This window comes from Haemaphysalis longicornis, unplaced genomic scaffold (genome assembly GCF_048455015.1).
Source record: "Haemaphysalis longicornis isolate Haplotype H1 unplaced genomic scaffold, Haemaphysalis longicornis Haplotype H1 scaffold_1, whole genome shotgun sequence".
Taxonomy (NCBI): domain Eukaryota; kingdom Metazoa; phylum Arthropoda; class Arachnida; order Ixodida; family Ixodidae; genus Haemaphysalis; species Haemaphysalis longicornis.
In genome coordinates this window covers 277,841,663-277,862,855 of record NW_027526203.1, presented here as the reverse complement: position 1 = coordinate 277,862,855, position 21,193 = coordinate 277,841,663, and the positions used below count along the sequence as shown (strand labels likewise).

General features: G+C 45.2%; 2 protein-coding genes across 2 annotated transcripts in view; both read right to left on the bottom strand.

Moving 5' to 3' along the window:
- LOC144158990 (uncharacterized) overlaps positions 1-10,258 on the bottom strand; it is a 337,501-nt gene extending 327,243 nt beyond the window's left edge. Inside the window, exon 1 of the mRNA XM_077690214.1 lies at positions 10,096-10,258. Coding sequence (XP_077546340.1) covers positions 10,096-10,258 — 163 coding nt within the window. The remainder of the gene's footprint in view (positions 1-10,095) is intronic.
- A 5,239-nt stretch (positions 10,259-15,497) lies between these two features.
- LOC144158983 (substance-K receptor-like) overlaps positions 15,498-21,193 on the bottom strand; it is a 481,277-nt gene continuing 475,581 nt past the window's right edge. Inside the window, exons 4-5 of the mRNA XM_077690206.1 lie at positions 15,863-15,973; positions 15,498-15,509 (exon numbers count right to left, since the gene is read on the bottom strand). Coding sequence (XP_077546332.1) covers positions 15,498-15,509; positions 15,863-15,973 — 123 coding nt within the window. The remainder of the gene's footprint in view (positions 15,510-15,862; positions 15,974-21,193) is intronic.

Below are 21,193 nucleotides of genomic sequence, written 5' to 3'. Positions count from 1 at the left end.
CCAGTAAAGCTGGCCATTGACTTCTGTAGGTACAAGCAAAGCAAGTGAACCAAAACAAATAAAATGAGTGATAAAATGAATTGGCCCCTGTGCACATGTCCGAAGAATTGAATTGTCTGATGGGAGCCGTTAAAACAATGGCCTTATGGTCACTGTGGTACGGTCCTATGTGCTAGGCCACAACAGGAGCTGAATTTTAAGCAAACGCTAAATCTATACAGGTCGTCTTATCAGTGCTGGGTTAATACTCGCAATGGAGGTGCGTTCCCTGGTAAACGGCGGGAAGAACGCATTGCATTGCTTATACATATATACAGTGAAGCCACCAGAAATGATTACGCGCGTCAAGGTGTTCGACAAAGTGGTATGTATTAGTATTGCAGTAATTGCAGCATTACAGAGGCCAAGCCGATGGCCCCTGGACCCCGTGGCAACGGCATCGCCCAACCCGGAACACGGCGATCACAAGACTGGACAGGGTGAGTAGACCCCACTCCCTACTCGTGCTCAGGCCACTCACAAAATCAGCGTATGAGACATTCCCAAGACTGCCCTTGCTACACTGCAGGCACAGCAGCTCCTTCTGAGGAACATGGAGAATTACCCACTCATCGGTATGACATAGCCGGCAGCTGCATTCAGATCCCCGTTTATGACGTTGAGCTTGAAAGACGACTAAGCAATGCCACGTACCAGACTAAATTGTACGTACAAGGCAGGAAACGTTAGTGTTCCTATAGAGGTCAAAATATCCATCCATCACCCCATCACCCCAACACGTGCAGAGGCATCATCACGGTTGACCGAGACGGCGACAATGCCACTATACTCCAAGCGCTCCGCCGTGAGCAGGCTGCAGTCCTCGTTGGCCGGCGCATAAGCAAAACCAATCCGGCCATCATCACTTTCGATTCGCCAACCCTTCTTCGTGTGGTCAAGTACTACGTGGCTATCGTACCAGTGTCGCCGTATGCACCCGAACGCATGGTTTGCTTCAACTGCCACAGCATTGGGCATTTGGCTAAAGATTGCCCCAATTCCAGCCTGCCGCAAATGTGGCCATAATCATGCCGAGGATGACGCGTGTGAGCGCGCGATATTCTGTGTTTCGTGCCAGGAAGATCGGTACCCTGAGGTCAACCACATATGTCCTAGCAGAGTGGTTTCAGAGATATCTCAACAGGATAGCAAAGCAAAATCACAGCAGGACAACAAAGAACAGGGCGTATCTTGGGCTGACGTGACACGTGGGCTTGGCTCTACTTCGAGCACATCCAGTCCATCTTCCGAGGAGCCTCCACCTGCGTCGCCCTTAGTGAACGCTGCCATCAGTCAGTGCCTTACAGCTCAACTAGAAAGCTTACGTCATACAATGCATGAGATACGGGAGGAAAATCGCCGCCTCAAAGAGGAGTTGGCAGCATTATACGCAGGGTCCGCCCCCTTCGCAGACTGCGCCACTGGCGCCCTCAGCAGACACCTCCAAACAGTGTACTGTTCACAAGACCCTCCAAAAAAGATACTCGCGTCCTAGTCACAGCAAGAGCGTTAAGCATACACCTTCTTCTCAGATGGCGCGAAGGCAAAACTGTCCCAATGGTCAGCGACTGGTTTTGTCAGACCTTAAACACCTCACTTTACAATGTGAAGCTTTCGCATCTTCTCGTGGTTACTTCTCCGTGCTCTTCCCCCTCACTCATCTCCTGATGACCACCCTTACGAAGAACCTAATTTCCTATACGCTGTAGGTGTTTTTTTTTTTCAATTAATAGTAGCCTGGAAAGGGTAGTTTGATTCTTTCCTTCCACTTCCCTCTCAATATTGACAAACCTATCAAGATGATGCACTCCCCCCCTCTCCCCGCTCTTTTTTTCCCAACTATAAGGCACACCTTGTACGCTCTTCCACACACGGAACTCGCACTCGCCCGTTGCAGCTTCAGCTCATCTGCCGTTGTGCCCCGACAAGTAAGCAATCAGGCGGGACAAATGCTGGCTTTGTTGGGCCCGCAACATCCGCCAGCACCTTACTACAGCAACCAATACTCCGGGAGCCTCTGTACATTGAAAGGCTACTGAAATGGAACCATGTCACGGCGCGTAAAGTAAATTATCGAGAGATAAAAGTCGTTGATAGAGTTTGAATATTTTGCGGCCATATATAAGATATTTTTTCCGTTAATGCACTTTTGGGGGAACGCGACAAACCTTCAAGTTTTCGTGAGTACTTCCTGAAAATTTTAGCGCACAAGGTAAAAATACAAGTTGTGACATTTCAGGAGGGCAAATGAAATCCACGTTTGCTGCTTGCCAAATGCGGATCACATGTAATCGTTGCGCCATGAGTCTCCAGCGGACTTCTAGTATACAGCTCGATCATTTTTTCAACAAGCTTTGAATTTTTTTTTCAGATGTTTATGTAGCGGAATATTTATTCAACCTGTTAGGGGGATTTTACATCAATTATATAAATTGTAATTTTTATTAGCCAAAAAAAGAAGTTCAACATGCCCTTGCTCGACGGGTGGAAAGGCAGCGACAAGTACTCGCGTGCCCTCCGGCAGGTTCCGGAAGGCAACGGACGAGGTTCGGTATATTCCTGTATATTTCCTGAACGCGTGCAAACGTGCTAAGCTTCCGCATATACCTATTAACTCAGCAAATTTGCTGCTTTAGAGGCGCGAAAGCATTACCATTCCCATTTTAACCTGCCAACATGGCATTAAACCTCCGTACAAAAGCCACACAGTTCCTCAGCAGTTCACTATTTTGTCTTTTCGCCACCGCTAGAGTCAAACAGCAAAAAGCTATTAGTTGTTTTCGTTCGAACAATTCAAGCTCGGTGTGAAGTTGGAGGAGAAAATCTTCGGTCCAACTGATTGTGTTGTTTTTGGTGGGAGAGAAAAATATACCTAGACTGCCAGTCCTCAGATTCATTCAAGAATCTAACGGTGCGCTAAGATGCGCCGTACTGTGCAATAATAAGACCATGTAGTTATTATTTGCGTCATTCGGATTGACAAAGGGACCGTCTGCTTGCTGGTCATTCCGCAGCCTCACCTACATAAAAAAGGCTCTTTCAACGTAACGTGATGAACCCTAACCCTAACCTAAGCGCAACCTAACCTAAGCTAAACTCTATCTAAAGGTAACATAAACCGAACCTAAACTGATCTGACCTAGCCCAACCAGAGTTATTTTTTATTGATTTCTTTTCACTCGAAACAGAGTGCTGCGTCGGAACGACCTGCCAAAAGACGCTCTCGTTGAAAATATGATGCATCCTACCCACCGTACATGGCGGTTGAACGCGGGCCTTTATATATTACTTTCATATTCTTTATATATAAATTTTTCCCATGGCTTCAATTATGCGAAGAGGAAAGTTTCACTGCAACTCCCTCCCAAGTACTGACCGAGCCCAATGCTGCTTAGCTTGCAGGCTATCCACCACCACAAAAAATACACACCATGCGTACGCAGCGTGCGACTAAACAGCCCCACCACCGAAGGGTAGAATTGGCCACCCCACCTGTGGAGCCCAAACGATCGCAGTTCCGGTCTTTGCAAAGCTGGTCTGGCGGCCAGTCGATTTCAGAATGAATAATGGCTATTCTAAATTTTGTTTCCGAATACAGTCTAAGAATATTAAACGCAGAGGGCCCAGAAAATTGAAGAAGAAGCCTGACCATTCGTAATGCACGTCAACAGTCTCTTCTTGAGCCCCGCACACGCCAGCTTCCTGTGTGAACTGAGGTCAGACTTTGTGCGAGGCTCAAGATTGGGCCCAGGTAAGCTTTCATGCTGAATTTTTGCGCAACGTAAGACTAGGACAGATAGAACAAGGAACACGAAGACCAGCGCAGTTTTGTTCCTTGTTCTATCTGTCCTAGTCTTACGTTGCGCAAAAAATCAGCATGAATTCTGAGTACCAACTAGCCCACCTTACGGTGTTATTACAGGTAAGCTCGACAATAGCTTGTAAGTGTCTGATGCTGGTCATTACTCTTGATTATCACTTCCATGGTTCTCTAACTGGTCATTAGGTGATAGTGTATTGCCTACGTGCTGTGCTCTGTTTATCAGGAAGGGCGTCAGACAAGGGGACACCATCTCACGGAAATCATTTACAGCGTGTCAGGAGATAGGCATTTCGGAAGCTTTATTGAGGAAACTCAGGGGTGCAAGTAAATGAAGACTATCTGATCCAGTTGGGCTTTGCTCATGACATTATATTCTTCAGTGAATCAGAAGACCTGCGAGATCAACTTCATGTACAGGCAGTGGCGCGTCCAGGTAAATGTATAGCATGCGCTGTACACTCAACAGTGCTATTCCAGAAGGCGTCAGCGGAAAGCGTGATCACCTCCCCACCCCCCCCCCCTTCATTTGCATGGGATAATCAAATCCTCAGGGGCGGGAGGGGGGGGGGTGCTATTGACGATTTGGTAAATACACAAATAGTCAGATGAGGAGAAAGAAAGCAGCTGGAAACTCAGCCTGCTAAAGTATGGTGGAGATATTGCACCCAATAAGCTTCGAAAACGCAAAGGATGACTCCGGATATCAAAGGTAAACTAGCCTGTGAGAAATGGCACCGTATAGTTTTGATGCGTACGAAAGGCGACAGAAAAAAACAGTTTCAAGTTTACAGAATTCTCAACCTACCCACTATGTTATGGCATTTGTACTACTTACAATGTCGGTTAACAGGAGAAGTGGCACCCTGTATTTTTGTCAATCTTTTTTAGACGACAGGCTTCGCTAAGAACAAGTGGCTGAATGATGAAGTCTTCGTTCAGTCTTTATTGACACAGTGAAAACACAAGTAGTTTGGAAGTGCGGCGAATCAAGAGAGAGAGTGGACACTTACATAGGGGCTCTTGGAAGATGTGTACAATTTTGATGTTCCCTAGTACTTCAGGAAAGGAGTGGAAGGTTGCCTAGTAGGGTGGCCAAGAAGGGGGCCTAACCCATTGGTTATCATTTAGAGCCTAGCGTACTCAGAATGATCGATCAGGAGAAGTCAGGAAAGCGAGTCAGTGTGTTATATTGAAGACACAGGACAGCGCCTTCTTCTTCAGTGAATCTGGAGAGAACCAACAAAAAATCACACAGAACCAGCACAGAGAGGCCGGCAACCACTGGCTATGATTTCGTACGAGTATGCAGAATCTTTGTTCAAGTAATGAGGCAAGGTAAAAAAGCTGATAAGTGTTTCTTGAGGCGATGGAAACTGTATGGCGCTCAAAGAACGATTAATAAAATGGTCGAATCACTTTTAGAGCGCTTTCGTTAATTGTATCCCCACACACGCAAACGAATTTGCTTGCCGCTCAAGATATCGATAAAGTAGACAGTGAAATCATATGATTTCTTATCGTGGTGTTCCTATTCCCGCAGGAAACCACGGGAACAGTGACACAAAAAAGAGTAAAATATTTAAGTAAGTTTTCGTCGAACGTTACGGGCTCTTCGGCAGTAATCGGAAAGCGTGTTTCGGCGGTGGGCTGGGGCCTATTAGCAGCGCTAACAGGAAATGGCCACCTTCACTCTCCGCTGTCAGGCCTCGTTCCGGGAAAAAGCACGGGCGTTAGAACCCTAAAAGATTGGTTCAAGCTCATTAACACGCAAATTGGCGTCCACCACCACCTGATCGAAAATCGATCGAACAAAAATCGATTTTTCTGCGTCGAACACCTCGGGCATCCTATGTGGTCTTGTTCGAAACGTGGCTATAAATAGCTCAGTGCTCTGAACGAAAGAGTGCGAAATAAGGGGCCCCTGAACAGTTTCATGCTGACACAAGAGCATAAACGCGCACTAGCGCAAATTTGATTACAACTGCCAAAAGCTGCTTTGTTAAAAACATTGCAGAGTCTTCGGTACCTACCTGGCGACAACACACCATGCGACCCGCCGCTGTGGCCCAGTAGCTAAGGCGTTGTGCTGCTGAGCCCATGGACGGAGGTTCGATTTCGTGCCGAGGCGGCTGCTTTTCATATGGAGACGAAAAACGACCCCGCCCATTTATCGAAACTTCAGCGCAGGTAGAAATTCCCCACGTGGTCAAAATTAATTCCGAGCTCTCCACTACGGCGCGCTTCATAACTCAGGCGTTGCTTCGGATGGAAAAAACCCCAAAATTTGAACATACCACGCGAAATTCAGGCGATGTAACCAGGATGCCGCCTTTTCGTTATCGTTACCAGTCGGCTCGGGATTTTAAATTATGCTCATTCCTAAACGCATATTAAGCACGCGTATCAGTTAATTGTATCCAGAACGAACAGTTTTGACCAAGTGAGCGCCATTTCGGGGTCCTAACGAAGGCTTATTTGTCTCTGAAACTCCATAGGTGGCATGCAGTGCTGGTCTAGGCTGGTTACTGTAGCAGGGGTAGGAAAACGCAGGTAAACGGAATCGGAGGACAGTTTCGGATGTGCTTTAATATTGACTGTCGTTGTAAATTTGGGGTAGCCTGAGAGCGTTTTTCTCGCGCTTTACGCAAACGTATTCACGCATTTTTTTTTTTCGTTTTTATGGCTCTCACTGTCACGATTTGGTGCTGTGTGTTCGTGCGTGAACGAAGACGGTGGTCTTTGTCACTTTTCTTGACATTCAGCTTCTTTGCCAATGCCTTGCGAAGACGAAGACGGTGATGGAAAAACGGCGATGATTTAGGTCTTTCTTCATGGCCTGTCACTTACGTAGACGATGACAACGGTGACGATAATGACAGTGACGCTGATGACCGGAGTGCTTTGCGTCAGTGTAGGCGTCAGTTGCGAGACTGCGGGTATGCCGGGTTGACAACTACGACACTAGCTGACAAGGGTGGTGACTCATTTTGTGTCTTTGACATGGTTGTCATCCAACACGTTCCAGACAAACGCTACTGCTTAAGAAAAGAAAAAAAAATGGCTATACATGTGCGGGGTAATTGCATGCACAGTGGGGTAAAATTTCGCGATGGCGCCACCAAACCTAATTTGGAAGTAGAAAGATGGGGAATCCACCACTTCGGCTTTTATTGGAACTAAAATGATTGCAAGGAGTAAATTGGTAACAAAAAATGCGTGAAAAGGGCTACACGGCGGCTGTATAACTGTCCACAAAGATCCGAAATATTCGCAGACTGGAGAGCGAGAGACGTTCAGGAATGGGGAAGGAGCTACCAACCATACTAAAAAAAAAAACAGAGCCCAGTGATAAGTATTATTGGGCAAGTTATTTCTTCGTGCGCTGTTTTGTACAGCGAAACTTAAGGGGCACAGAATATGTGCCTCCTCTCTGCGTCATTGCATGAGTTGGGCACTAGCAAGCACTCCACAGTCTCAACAACATCCCCAGCTCTGCTTTGCCACAGCCCAACCAGTGGCCTAACATTGCGATCAAAGCGGCAAAGTTGTCCAGTGTGCTACTGCCTATGGTTTGACTCGGAAAATATAATCTGCGTTGCGATATAATGCAGTGCAAGTATGACGCTTGAATTTCTTGATGTTACATAGCAGGGGGGATTTTTGAGTCCAATGCATATTGTAACAGTGCCCATATGTGTTTTGTGTAGTCGGTGTATAAGCCTTCATCCCTTTTATTTATAGTGGATGTTTGTTGTAGCTTTTACATTAGAAGCTACGATTTACTGTGACCAAAGGGCCTCTGTGTTTTGTTTGTGAGCCCTAAACTGGCCTTAGACTTTTGGGTCCAACACTGCTCTTGCGTATGTTGCTATGCAAAGTACCTAGTGCTTCAATCAATCTATCAATGCAAGTAAATACTTACTCATTAACTTCATACTCTTTATACATAAATGTCCAGTATGTGTTGACATGAGTTGATCTTCCACACACAAAAAAATAAATAAAAATAAAAACATGCCATAGAATTTGTAATAAAATCATCATTGTTATCAATGATAAAGCCCCAAAATATCAAGGTTATCAGCTTATTACGCTTACGAATGACAAATAAGCTTTCTCTACGTCGCTGTCTTTTCAATGGGTTTTCTAAGAAGCTCCTTCTCCATATTTGTCACACGCACGCATGTACCCACACACGCACACGCACATGCACACACGCACGCACGCACGCACACACACACACACGCACACACACACAAGCACACACACACAAATACACACACACACACACACACACACACACAGAGAGAAAGAGAGAGAGAGAGAGAGAGAGAGAGAGAGAGAGAGAGAGAGAGAGAGAGAGAGAGAGAGAGAGAGAGAGAGAGAGAGAGAGAGAGAGAGAGAGAGAGAGATCGCGCTATTTAGTATTGTGGAAATTATTTGACACCATGACTTTTTAGGTCCTTTTTTCTGAAAATTCCAGTCAAGAATTATGCCATGGCATAAGGACCGTCAGCTGTGTATAGTCGCGTACACGCTGGTGTATACGCACGTTGTACCGACACAGAACCAGTAAACACCTCAAAGAATCAAGAAAGCTCACCCATACGTTGTACGGGGCTAAAATGATTTTTTGTGAGTCACACGATGCCTGCGAAGTTGTTCTGGGATGAAGAAAACTTTACCCGCCTTGGGCCCGATAGTTCCGCCATTTGTGCTGCGGCCGCATTAACAACCCCGACAACACGTACCATTATATAGCCATTAAACTTGCACTGCCTCGGTCATTATTGGACGAGCGTGGTTTGGGCTCGCAAGTCGACCCCCGAGCACAGACCTTGCACTGGGTAGCCGCAAGACTCCGCCTCTCCCATGTTCAGCTCAGAGATGCCTCGGTCGGGTGTTTCCCGCTTAATGAATGTGGGAGACACGCGGCTCGCCCTCGTACGATCCGCTGTTTTTGTCATACCCTACGGTGTGTTTTTGGTTAGATGGTTGCCTTCGTATGCGCCGAAGTAGCACATCTAAGGAGGAAAAGATGCTCAGACGTCTTCTCTACTGTAAGACTAGACTTGTTATTGAGTAATGTTTGCATTGTCAGACTTTTTTTTTTCACTCCGCGATTGAGGACCTGGACGACGTTTGTTGAGCGTAAATTGCACCCAGCCACTAAAGATACCAATATCTACAAAGAGGAAGAGGGAATTAAATAATGTTTAAAATCGTGTATAAGTTGCTCCTCATCCATTGAAGGCAAACAGTTGTCTAGGTGATAATAGTAGGTACTGCTAAATTATAAAATAATTCATAAAAACTTTTAAATCAAACTAGCAGCCAGCATAGGAAAAAAGAACGCACCCTATGCGCGCAGTGTACTGTAGCTGGGTTGATTCTGGGCATTGTTTTTTCATGTCATTTCTTATGGCTAACGCCATGAGCCTCTAACTCTCAGAACACACCGCCCTTCGTAAAAGATAGTGTTTCCATGGGAAAAACCGGTATTTTTTATATTGTCGCGATAGCGCAATTCCGTGCGTTTTTTCCGCGGGTATAAAACACCCAAGCAATGCAAGAACGGCTTGAGTCGATGGACCCACACATGCGGCTGATTTGTTGACGACGCGAATAAAGAGGCAATCGATGCTGAGCCCGCCGGGTCCGACAAGAATAAATGCCAGAGGTCCACAGGGATTCATAACTTCCTCAGCGCTAGCGGGGATTTCAGCGCATTGTTCCCTTTTTCCGGTATGCCTTCTCAGTGTCAAGTACGCCCGTTCACTGAGAGTTGGCATGTGCTCGGAGTCCGCACGTCACATACTGTGGACAAAGATTTCGTTTACGGAGAAGCACCATCTTCGGATAAAACAGAAAGCAAAGATACCCGTAGTTGCAATCGCTGAAATATTCAATGCATCGCTTTCTGCTACTTTGCAGCGATAATCCATTCAGGTTTCCTTTGAATACCCCGTTTTTAGTTACAGTTACATAATACTCACGATATTCCTATCTGCTTCAAACGCAGCTGTTCCATCTGAGCGTACAAGACGGCGCAAAAGGCAGGACTATTAGGCAAGTTTCGCTGCGTCGAGATACCGCGTGGGGTTCTCTTCAACCCGTTTCTTTCCCCTGCAAGCCGGGAGCGGGCCGCCGCCTGGTAGGGCGGCTGGCACTGCTCCGGGCAGGCCAGTGCAGGCATCTGGTGCACCAAAGCGTCAATTAAGAGGGAGGCTTACGTGGAAGCTGCGATGGCTTCCTGCGCATGTAGCAGTGGAGCACGGTGCAGAGGCCCTGGCGAAAGTTGTTGTTGAAGCCGCCGTAGATGATCGGATTCAGCAGGCTGTTGGAGTAGGCGATGTACGTGGCCACCGACGATGCCTCGGTGAACCAGTCAGGCATCTGCGGCGCGGAAACCGTCGCGCGCACGTTCTAGATTAGGAGCCGAGGCTCTTAATGTTTCATGTTGCAGCTCTGAGAGTAGTAGTAGTAGCAGGAGTGGTACTAAAATAACTACACGTATATAACAATTAGAAATAATGAATTTAATAACGGGCCCAGGGATGGGCGAAAGGCATTTTTTTTGTCGCCACGAGGAAAAAAAAACATGAACAAAACTTTTACTTGACATACACAAGAAAACGTGCAAAAAGCCGGGACCAACCTGTCAGTATACAAGAGAAAAACATATTTTCACCTCACCGATCAATACAGGCCAGCATGTAAAGTGTGAACAATAGTCCATATGATAGACAAAGAGGATGCAAATAGCATGGCGAGGTACGATGCAAACAGCACAACAGGCAGAGCACGCCAGGTCTCTTTGGAAATGCCCACAATCGCTGAGACAGTACACTTTTTTGGAAGTGTTAATGTCATGGGCATAAAGTAAATAAGTAGAATGATTTACAGTGCCTTAAACATAACAACACATTAACAAGAGGGCCGACAACGGTCCCCAACGGCACTCCACTTGAAGCATCAAAACTAAAGCACTGCTGGCCGTTAATATTGACGTAGAAAATCGGCACACGCAGGTGAATGACCAAAAGGACAGGAAACAAATTGCGCATGTTCAGTAGTGAGAGGTTTGTAATTTTTAAGTTACTGATGATGTCAGAAGCTTTGTGCAGGTCAGAGTGCACGGTATAGAGCTGTCATCGACAATAAACCGCTACGGCTACTCGGTACATGAAAGGAACGAGGTGAAAACGATCGAACAGAAAATCATGTTGTGCTGACAGCAGTATCAAATTAATATTGCGAGGCAAAATATTTTGTGAAACCTTCTCAAAAAGGGTACAACTATTAGATACAGCCCTGATTTAAAAATAGACACGATGCGTACTACGCCGTTAATAATGATATATATATATATATATATATATATATATATATATATATATATATATATATATATATATATATATATATATATATATATATATATATATATATATATACCTCGGCAAGCAAAGGGGTGAATGCGTTAGGTCATATAAAGAGATGAAGAATTTTTTGAGTCAGAAAGAAAGTGGTGAAAAAATGCCCGCCGGGTGGGATCCGAACCCCCGACCTCCAGAACACCGGTCTGGTGCGACACCAATAGTGACACCAATTACACTAAAAACTCAGTACAGTGTTTACATGCCCACGGAGTGCCTACAGGCCTTTGAATAGTCATACTAATAAAACAAAAAGAAATAGCAAAACATTTTAACACGAACATTTTACAGACTACTAGCAAAACATGCAAATAATGAAAACGCGAAACAACTTCACGAAATCCGGATAAAACGAAAATTAGACCCGTCTTAATCACTATTATTACCGGCACACAGCGGCAAGAAATCTCTGTGCTCACATTAGGAGGGGCATTTAGACATGGAATGGGGACATTGTAGATGAGACATTGGGAAAGAGAAGCATGCACAGCTATAGGAAAACATGTCAGAATTGAAATCACACGAAACTACGCAATGTGGATTTAGAAATTTCTCTTTGGCACGAAGGTAAATAGTTGCCGAAAAGTGAGATTGCCCTACCACACGCGTACAGGGGCCGACAAATGCAACTCTCAATATTGTTTGGTTGTTGGAGGCGGGAAACTGGAGGATGAAAACGCTTGATAACCAGGCGTGTAAGACCTTTCACCCTTGAAAAGGCTTCCATAGCACTCCGCATAGGCATGTTTTTCAGATAAAACTATGGTATAGAGGATATTCATAGCAGCATAAATCTGGCAGGGGGGTCCAGTGCGCCGCTTGCTTTCGTTTGTTCGAACTAGTTGTTCATAATTTAATTTTAATGCGTAGCATACTTCACCCGGACCGAGTAACGCCCTGTATTTCCACAAAAATGCAGATATGGTGGAAGTTCCACCTGTAATCGCTATAAGGGCGCAGATGGAGATAAATGGTCGTACGAATTTTGAAAAACTAAAAATAAGAAAAATATAAAACAATTACGGAAAATGGCGAAACGTGTAACGCCCTGCATTTCCACAATAACGCAGGTTTCGGACAAGTTCCAAATCTAATCGTTATAATGACGCAAATACACATAATTGGCCGGATGAAATTTTGAAAAACTACAAATAAGAAAAATATTTAAAAAATTACTGAAAATGGCGAACCGTGTAACGTCCTGCATTTCCACAAGAATGCGTATTTCGGTAAAGTTGCAACTGCAATCGTTTAAATAACGTAAATGGAGATAATTGGTCTGACGAAATATTGAAAAATTAAAAAATAAGACTTAACAAAACTTGTTTGGCTAGTTGGTTCATCGTTAATGGAAAAAATTCTGCAAAAAAGCGGGCGATAACTGCGTCAGCACACCGTCACTAGCACTTAGTGATGAAGAGCTGTCGTTCATTAAAGATAGCGTATAATCACTAAATTGGCGTGTTCATCGAAGGTTGTGGGCCCTTACTACACCAGGATGGCCAATCCTGCTCAGGTGAGAGAGTGCGTAACCAGCAATAGTCGCCGGGGTCACCCCAAGCCTCATTCCGCAATTCCATCAACACACGGATTTCTTTTAATCCGGTGTGAATTGTCCGGCACCGGGATTCGAACCACGGTCCTTCTGCACGCGAGGCGGATGCTCTACCTCTACGCCACCGCTAGATTTGAGGAGGGACCGTAACAAGCTAGTACGAAAGAAGCCGATAAATGAGCTAACAGTAAGACGTAAAGTTGAAGAATTCAAGATCGCGCTGGAGAAGCGATATTCAACTCTTACCGAGGAAGCAGAGTTTAAAATACAGGAAGCCAGGGACAATCTTAAACGCATTATCACGGAGCGTGCAGTAGAAGTGGGGAGCATGACGGCTAGACAGGATACTGGTAAACATTCCCAGGAGGCGAAAGATCTAATTAGGAAACGGCAAAGCCTGACAATCTCTACCCCAGCTGACAGAATAGAACTAGCGGAGCTTTAGAAGTTAATCAATAAGTATAAGACGGCTGACATACGGAAGTGTAATATGGAGAGGATCGAATATGCTGTAAAGAACAGAGGCAGCCTGAAAGCGGTGAAGAGGCGTCTAGGCGTGGGGAGAAATCAGACGTATGCACTTAAACGTAAGCAAGGCAATGCCATAACAAATAGGGATAACATAGTCACAGTGGCCGAAGAGTTCTATAGGGATATGTGTAGTAGCCGGGACATCCAGGGTCATGCCGAAAGAGGAAGTTGTTCAGAGGAGCTAGACATCCCACCAGTAACGACAGAATCAGTAAGAAAGGCTTTGAAAGAAATGAAAGGGGGCAAATCACCTGGTGAAGATCAGATAACAGCAGACCTCTTGAAGGATGGCGGGCAAATTGTACTAGTAAAACTGGCAAACCTGCACACGCGATGCCTAATGACCGCGAGTGTACCGGAATCGTGCAAGAACGCGAATATCATCCTAATCCATAAGAAAGGTGACATGAAGGATTTGAAAAATTACAGGACGATCAGCTCACTGTCAGTCGTCTACAAGGTACTTACCAAGGTAATCGCAAACAGAATTTCTGCCACCCTAGATTTCAGTCAACCTAAAGAGCAAGCAGGGTTTTGTAAAGGCTATTCAACAATGGACCATATTCACACGATCAATCAGGTGATAATGCGCGGAGTATGCTGAACCCCTATATATAGCCTTGATAAACTATGAGAAAGCATTTGACTCGGTCGAAACCTCAGAAGTCATTTAGGCATTACGAAACCAGGGTGTTGATGAGCATTATTTAAGAATTCTGGAGGATATTTACAGTGGGTCTACAGCTACCATCATCCTCCATAAGGAGAGCAGTAAAATACCTATAAGGAAGGGTGTCAGACAAGAAGACACAATCTCTCCAATGTTATTCACAGAAGGTTTGCAAGAAGTATTCAGTACATTGGATTAGGAACAGGTGGGAGTAAGGGTTAATCGAGAATACCTCAGTAACGTCATATTTGCTGATGACGTTGCCTTGTTAAGTAACTCGGGGGACGAATTGCAAAGCATGCTCACCGCACTGGACAAACAGAGTAGAACCGTGGGCCTGAAAATTAATATGCGGAAAACTAAAGTAATGATCAATAACCTCGGGACAGCACAGCGGTTTGAGATAGGTAGCGAGGCAGTGCAAGTGGTAAGCGAATATATCTACTTAGGCCAAGTTGTGATCCCGGATCCCAACCATGAGGCAGAGATAATTCCAAGATAAGAATGGGGTGGAGTGCATTCGGCAGGCATTGTCAGATAATGAATGGCAACCTACCATTGTCCCTGAAGAAGAAAGTATATGACAGCAGCATCTTACCGGTATTCACCTACGGGGCAAAAACTTGGATGTTCACTAAGAGGGTTCAACTTAAATTGAGAACGACTCAGCGCGCATTGGAACGGAAGATGATAGGTGCAACATTAAGGGACAAGAAGAAAGTGCAGTGGGTCAGAGAACGAACGCGTGTTAAGGACATATTAGTAGAAACTAAGAAGAAGAAATGGACGTGGGCAGGGCATGTAATGCGAAGGCAAGATAACCGTTGGTCATTAAGGTAACAGAGTGGATCCCTAGAGAAGGCAAGCGTGGCAGGGGAAGGCAGAAAGTTAGATGGGCAGATGAGATCAAGAAGTTCGGGGATAAATTGGTCGCCGTTAGCACAGGACCGGGATAATTCTAGAATAATGGGAGAGGCCTTTGCCGTTCAGTGGGCGTAGATAGGCTGGTGATTATGATGATAATAATCACTAGGTGTAGAACATGCGTTAGTCGTCATGGTTTTGTGTCCGCAGTATCAGTAGTGCACGCGTGCGCCGACACGGCAATTGCTGTTACTATTTTATGTGTGAGCCGTCAGCAAATGTTTATTCCTGGCAGAAATCTTGAAGCTGTACTATTGGCCTGTGTATAAGTAATCGTGGTTTTGATGAATATACAGTTGGAAGTTGGCTCCTGTATATGGTGTGTGTGTTTAGTTCGTCTTCGTCTGCTTAGCACCCCTTTATTCTTTCCATTAAAAATAAGAAAAACATTAAAAAATCCCGGAAAATGTCTAAGCTTATCCGCATGGCATTTCCACAATAATGCAGATTTCGCGGAAATTCCACCTGTAATCGCTATAATCTCGTAAATTGGCATCATTGGTGGAACGAAATTCATCATTGGTGGAGCTAAAATGCGGCATACGAACACGTACGCCGCATGGCATTTCTACAATGAGGAAGATTTCGCGAAAGTTTAATCTGTAACCGTTATAATAGCGTAACTGGAGATAATTGGTCGGATAGGATTTAGAAAAACCAAAAAGTTTGGCTGGAAAAAACTCACATTCAAGGCAGGCGGCATAAGAATGCTACGCATTAGTAGATAATTCTCCGAATTTATGCAGATTTTTTCTGCGGTCTGCAATATCTGTAATACCTATAGTATATAGCTCTTTTGTTTGGTGACTGCCAAGCATCAATGTTAGATTTGACATGAGTAACCTAGCGCAGACTCGCGAGACATGGGATAAGAAACATGCCTCTTTGTCCCGCTGCTTGGAGTCGCCGAATTGGGAGTAGAGGACGATGACCTGAAGGGGCATCCAGCAGATGACGAAGGCCACCAGCACCGTGCACACCATGGTGATCACCTGCGAACCGAAACAAAAAAAAAATCAAAAACGCAAGCCTATACCAATTGTAAAACACGACTGTTCTGCAGGGTCCCAAACAACCTCAGCGCAAATCAAACATTGAAGGAACACGAAAGTACGTACTTCCGACTTCTCTCGCCGCTAAAGCATACGGAAAGAATGGTACGCAGACACAATTTTCAATTTTGTTCGTGAGGACAAAATTTGTGAAACTGTAGCGCCAATTAAAAATACATAACATGCCGATTTTCTTGTGGTGGTTTTTTTATTATGCCCTGGCATTTTCACGATGTTGCTGAAAGTTTCCCTTTCACTCGTCTGCATATCACGGCTTCTTATAACTTACTTTCGGTGTTTTTCTTTTGAGACTTTTATAATTGCACATTCCATTGCTCACTCAGAGGGCGAAATTGTACATCCTATCCCATTATTCCCAAAGTCTGACGCCTTCGTTTGATGATTCAGTTTTTCCCGTTACCACTGCATTACTAATAAAAAAATGTACAGCGTCTTGACAACTTTCCAATCATTTTTAGTTTTTCAGAAATTCTGATTTATTCGCTACGATAAATCATAATATGTTCCGCCCGCTGCCGCCTGCAATTCAACGGCGCTGTCTCTACAGCTGGCGCGCGAGCAGCCCGAACGCGGCAAAAGAAAAGCCCGCAAAGCGAAAACCAAATGTAAACTAGGCTTTCATATTCAGTACATTATAATAAGTGCCTAAGAGTCGTAATATTTAAAATTCACAAAACAGCATGTGATACCCTTACTCTAAAAATAAACGAAACAAAGGAAGTTTCCGTACAATGGCAGAAACAAACCCGTAAGCACAGCGTTACACAGTAAACTGTCAACGAAATCGCTTCACCCAAAATCTCGAGTTATTCGATGTGTTTCACGTCCCTCACTGCCGTGCATTGAGAGCGGATCATCTTCGCTCTTAACGAAGTAGTGTTTATAACGAAATGTCTCATTTCTGTCGCCTATGACGTTTTCTACCGCCAACCGCGTCATTTTCTTTACCTCTGTTAGTTAATCCTGCGTTGACTCTCGATTTTATAGACTGTGGTGATTCGTTAGGTCATTTGCAGTTTTTGTTGTATATTTTTTGTTTGTTTTAATTGTTACTTGTTCATTGCAAATCTACCAGCAACTTACATATACGCAATTATTACCAATAATTCTTCATGCATGTCAACCTCGCCAATTACGCATTTCTGGGCAGATTTAAGACGTTGCACTTCCGAGTTGCTGAGACATTTTTCTGGAGTGCTCGAAAAAGAATGCTGACGCATCGCATTATTAATGCTAAATGTCTGGACATGCACAGCCGTGCACATCGCGGAATGCGCAAATTAATTTCACTCAGCGTGTAAACACACGAGGTGTGAGGCTTAAGCGAGCGGCTCAGCATTCTAAAGAAGGAGGGGAACATAAAGGGCCTGCACGGCGAAACCAGCGGCCAACCCACCATAAAGCCTGCGAAGCCATAGAGATTATACTGTTTTTCTAACCCCGTGCCTTGCGTAGCGGTGAGGTGAACTTTGGACAAACCGTGAATCCAACCCCTTCACCCCTGTCCACCCTTGCCACCCGTACCCCGTTGGCCACGCGAGGGCAATGTTGCCGTGCGAATGAGTGGAGGTACTGTTTAAAATAATATCTCCACTGTCACGGTAATTCGCATTGCCACTTTTTTTAACCTTCAGCTTGAATGAGAAACTTTAATTACGATGCAATCTTTAATACTAAGAAACCGATATTCGTATTACCACAGGCCTGTGCACGCGCGAGCGTGCGACGCCTGAAACATAAGCCACTCTGAAACATAAGCCCTAAATGGCACGTCTGACTGCTTATCAAAATAAGGAAGTGCAGCCGAAAAGAGATTAGGCTGAACAAAAATATTTAATTTTAATATTTTAGCCAAATAAAGTGGAGCATTGTGGGAGCGATGGCCGAAAAAAGGACAAACCATGCCGCATTACCAAGCGTTTAAAGATTTGGCGCACAGCCCTAACACTTAGACAGGGCGTCACGGGAAATGCAGACGTAACCGAGCGATTCCTAAAACGCGGCCTGAAACTCACGCCAGACTAATGGCCATATTCTTAGTCTGTCTGCCATTCCATGTGCTCCCTCGACTCGGCTGAGTAGCGCAATGCTTTTACATGCGAAAATCGATTTCAAGGATCTCCTTAACCGGAGGTTCAAGTGGTGGAAGGTTTTAGAATACCATGGTAAGTTGTATTTATTTATTTATTAGTAATACCCTCACGGCCAATGGCATTATAGAGGGGAGTGATTACATTCATAAGTATAATGGAAAAAAAAACAGCGAGAGAAATACATATCAAACAAACATCTTATACAAAATTAGGCAGAACAAAAAGACAAGCAGCAAGCAAGCATAACTGCACACAACAAGCATGAATTACACAATGTTGACTATGGCATTTTTGAAAAGCGTGTGATATACAATGGTTGCTGTAGGAGAGGGAAGGCAATTCTATTCTAATGACGTACTAGGAATAAACGACTGAGAAAAAGCGGTCGTTCGGCTTGATGCTATACCGACTTTGTGAGCATGATCAAGGCGAGAAGAAACGTACAATGGAGGCAAAATGAGTTCTTCATGCAAATGTTGGTGATGAAATATTTTGTGGAACAACGAAAGTCGGGAAATTTTACGTCGAACTGCTAGGGATTGAAGGTTAAGGGTAGATGTCATTGTTGTTACGCTGGCGGTTCGGTTATAGTTAGACAGAATGAAACGGGCAGAATTATTTTGTACCATTTCCAGTGAGTTTATGAGATTGTTAAAAGAAGGATCCCAGATAGACGAGGCGTATTCTAATTTAGACCGAATAAGTGTTTTCTACAACAGTAGTTTAAGGGAAGATGGTGCCTTAGCAAAATTACGCTTGAGGTAACCCAGCATGCAATTTGCATTGTTAATAATATGTTCAATGTGAACGTTCCAGGTGAGATTGCTTGTGATGTTAACACCGATACATTTTATGTGTGCATTCCCTCCACCGCAGTGATACGACGCAAGTTTTACAGCATTCAGCGATAGCGACGTACCAACGGTGCAACACACGCGATGCTTACGGAAGCCACCAAAAATCACGCGAGCGCAAGAAACAAGACGCAATTAGAAAATCGCTACGGAGCTCTTGGCTCGCCGTTGAATGGCTCTTCTTTCTGTTTGGTCACCTTGGATCCTGAATCCTCTCTGTAAGGCACATGCAGCCTATATCAAGGGATTTGTATCTATTAGATTTTGATATTTGCACTGGTAATGAAGTCCAAATCCGTGGTACCTGCCCTAAATCTGTCCACAAAATTGCTTCCGAACTTATTGGATTCTACGAAAGACTGAACGCAAGAATTTGAGCGCGGGACTGTGAGATGAAATTAATCGTGCACCCGCAGGAGTTCTGGGTTTCTTGCTATGGCTTTGCACGGGGATTATCTTCCAAACGCTTCGAGATCTCTCTGAAAGAGAGGGCAGATGTGACCCGATTGCCGAACATCCCTTAAGCATAACATGCCGTGAGCCGCACGAATTCGTTCTGACGAAACAGAAGAGGAACCACATCTCTATTAAAAATTTAGCGCGGTGTCGCCTTGTCAATTCGAGATTAGCGCGAGAGCAGGGTCTTCCACTTTGGTGACTGTTGCTTATTCTTAGTTTGGCAGGTTAGGATTCTGTTATCGTTGGTCAAGCATATATAAAAAACACTCAAACAGTACACAATTTGAGAGCCATACCACAGGTGAATGAATGCAGCGGTACTTTGAGAGCTGTGGATGCGATGGTGGTTGCTGTTGGTTTCGCATTACTGAGACATGCTGTTTCAAGGCTAAGGAAGGTTCTGGGTAGGTTTCGAAGGACTAAGGAAGACATTGGAGCGTTTACCCGCTTTCCGCGTTTCTACAACGGCGGGAACGCTAAATTCGCGAGCCTAGTGCCCTCCTTTGGGTGCCTCTCCGCGTTTTTACCACTTCGTTCTGTCTCAGGGGCACCTAACGCGGTACCGGGTCGGTCCACGGTTGTAACTGTGTTTACAGTCTCTATATTCTAGTTTGCTGGAAGCCTCGGAGCGCCAATATCAGCGGGGCTCGTCACCTCACAGCAGCCTTGAAGCATACAGACGTGGCTTTCACACTTACACGCGGCTGAGAGAACCGAACGAGGCATCAACGAACCTAAGTGTTCCCTAGCAACGGAGACACCGCTTCCTTTATCTTGTTGGCTCGGCATCCCTTCGCCCAGCGTTACTTTGCGACGGAGACGAGTACATGCTGGATCTCTATGATGCACTCCTCGGGCATTCTTCCCTTGGGTTGGCTTCGCACAGAGAACGGATTTTTTGTTGGTGGCACATCAAGCTCTAGCCTCTAAAAGGAAACCCACTGAGCTTCAACTGCAGCCACTGAGGTCGCATTTCCGTGCTCCTTCCCGCGCTGCAGCATCTGTTTGCGGGTGGGCCACGCGGCAAACAAATGCGTAAAAAAAGGCTCTTGTGTAACTTAACACGTCGTCGGTTTTCACTGACATGCCACTGAGGCTGCTAATTTATTAGCAGCCTCAGCGCCATTTCATGACGGTGAAAATGAGTGGTCGAAACATACAGGCTCACGTACGTTAAAAACCTCACGAAAGGAAGATTCGGATCGCCCGGAAATTGGCTCTACGAAGATGGGAGAACCATTCACCATAGGAGGGCACGGATCTCTCCGCGTATGACACCATTCAGGGAGACGACCGTCTTCATCACAGTCCACCAAGTAACAGCGGACGTTCAGGGGTACTTCGTGCCGAATGCGCCGCGGTTTATACGTCTCCTAATGAGACCGCCATCCACCCAATAACCTGCCATTACCGTATTCAGGTGAAGAAACACGGTCAGGCTCTTCATAAAGAGTGAGAATGTCCGCGAAAATGACGACACGCTGCGCTTCATTGAGATCCTGAAAACGCCGCAACGCTCCGTTAGCCTTTTGCAAATAACTCCGCAGTGGTTCCCACGAACTACTTGGTATTGGCGAAGCTCCACACATTGGGGGCCGCCCACCCAAACGGACGTTTTCGGTGATGCAGAATTGCAATGTGCGGAGCAACGCGAACGCTGCATTCGCCGCTGGGTCGTAAAGGCCAACGAGGCCGCTGACACGTGCCCTCCAATCAAAAACACGTCAAAAGCC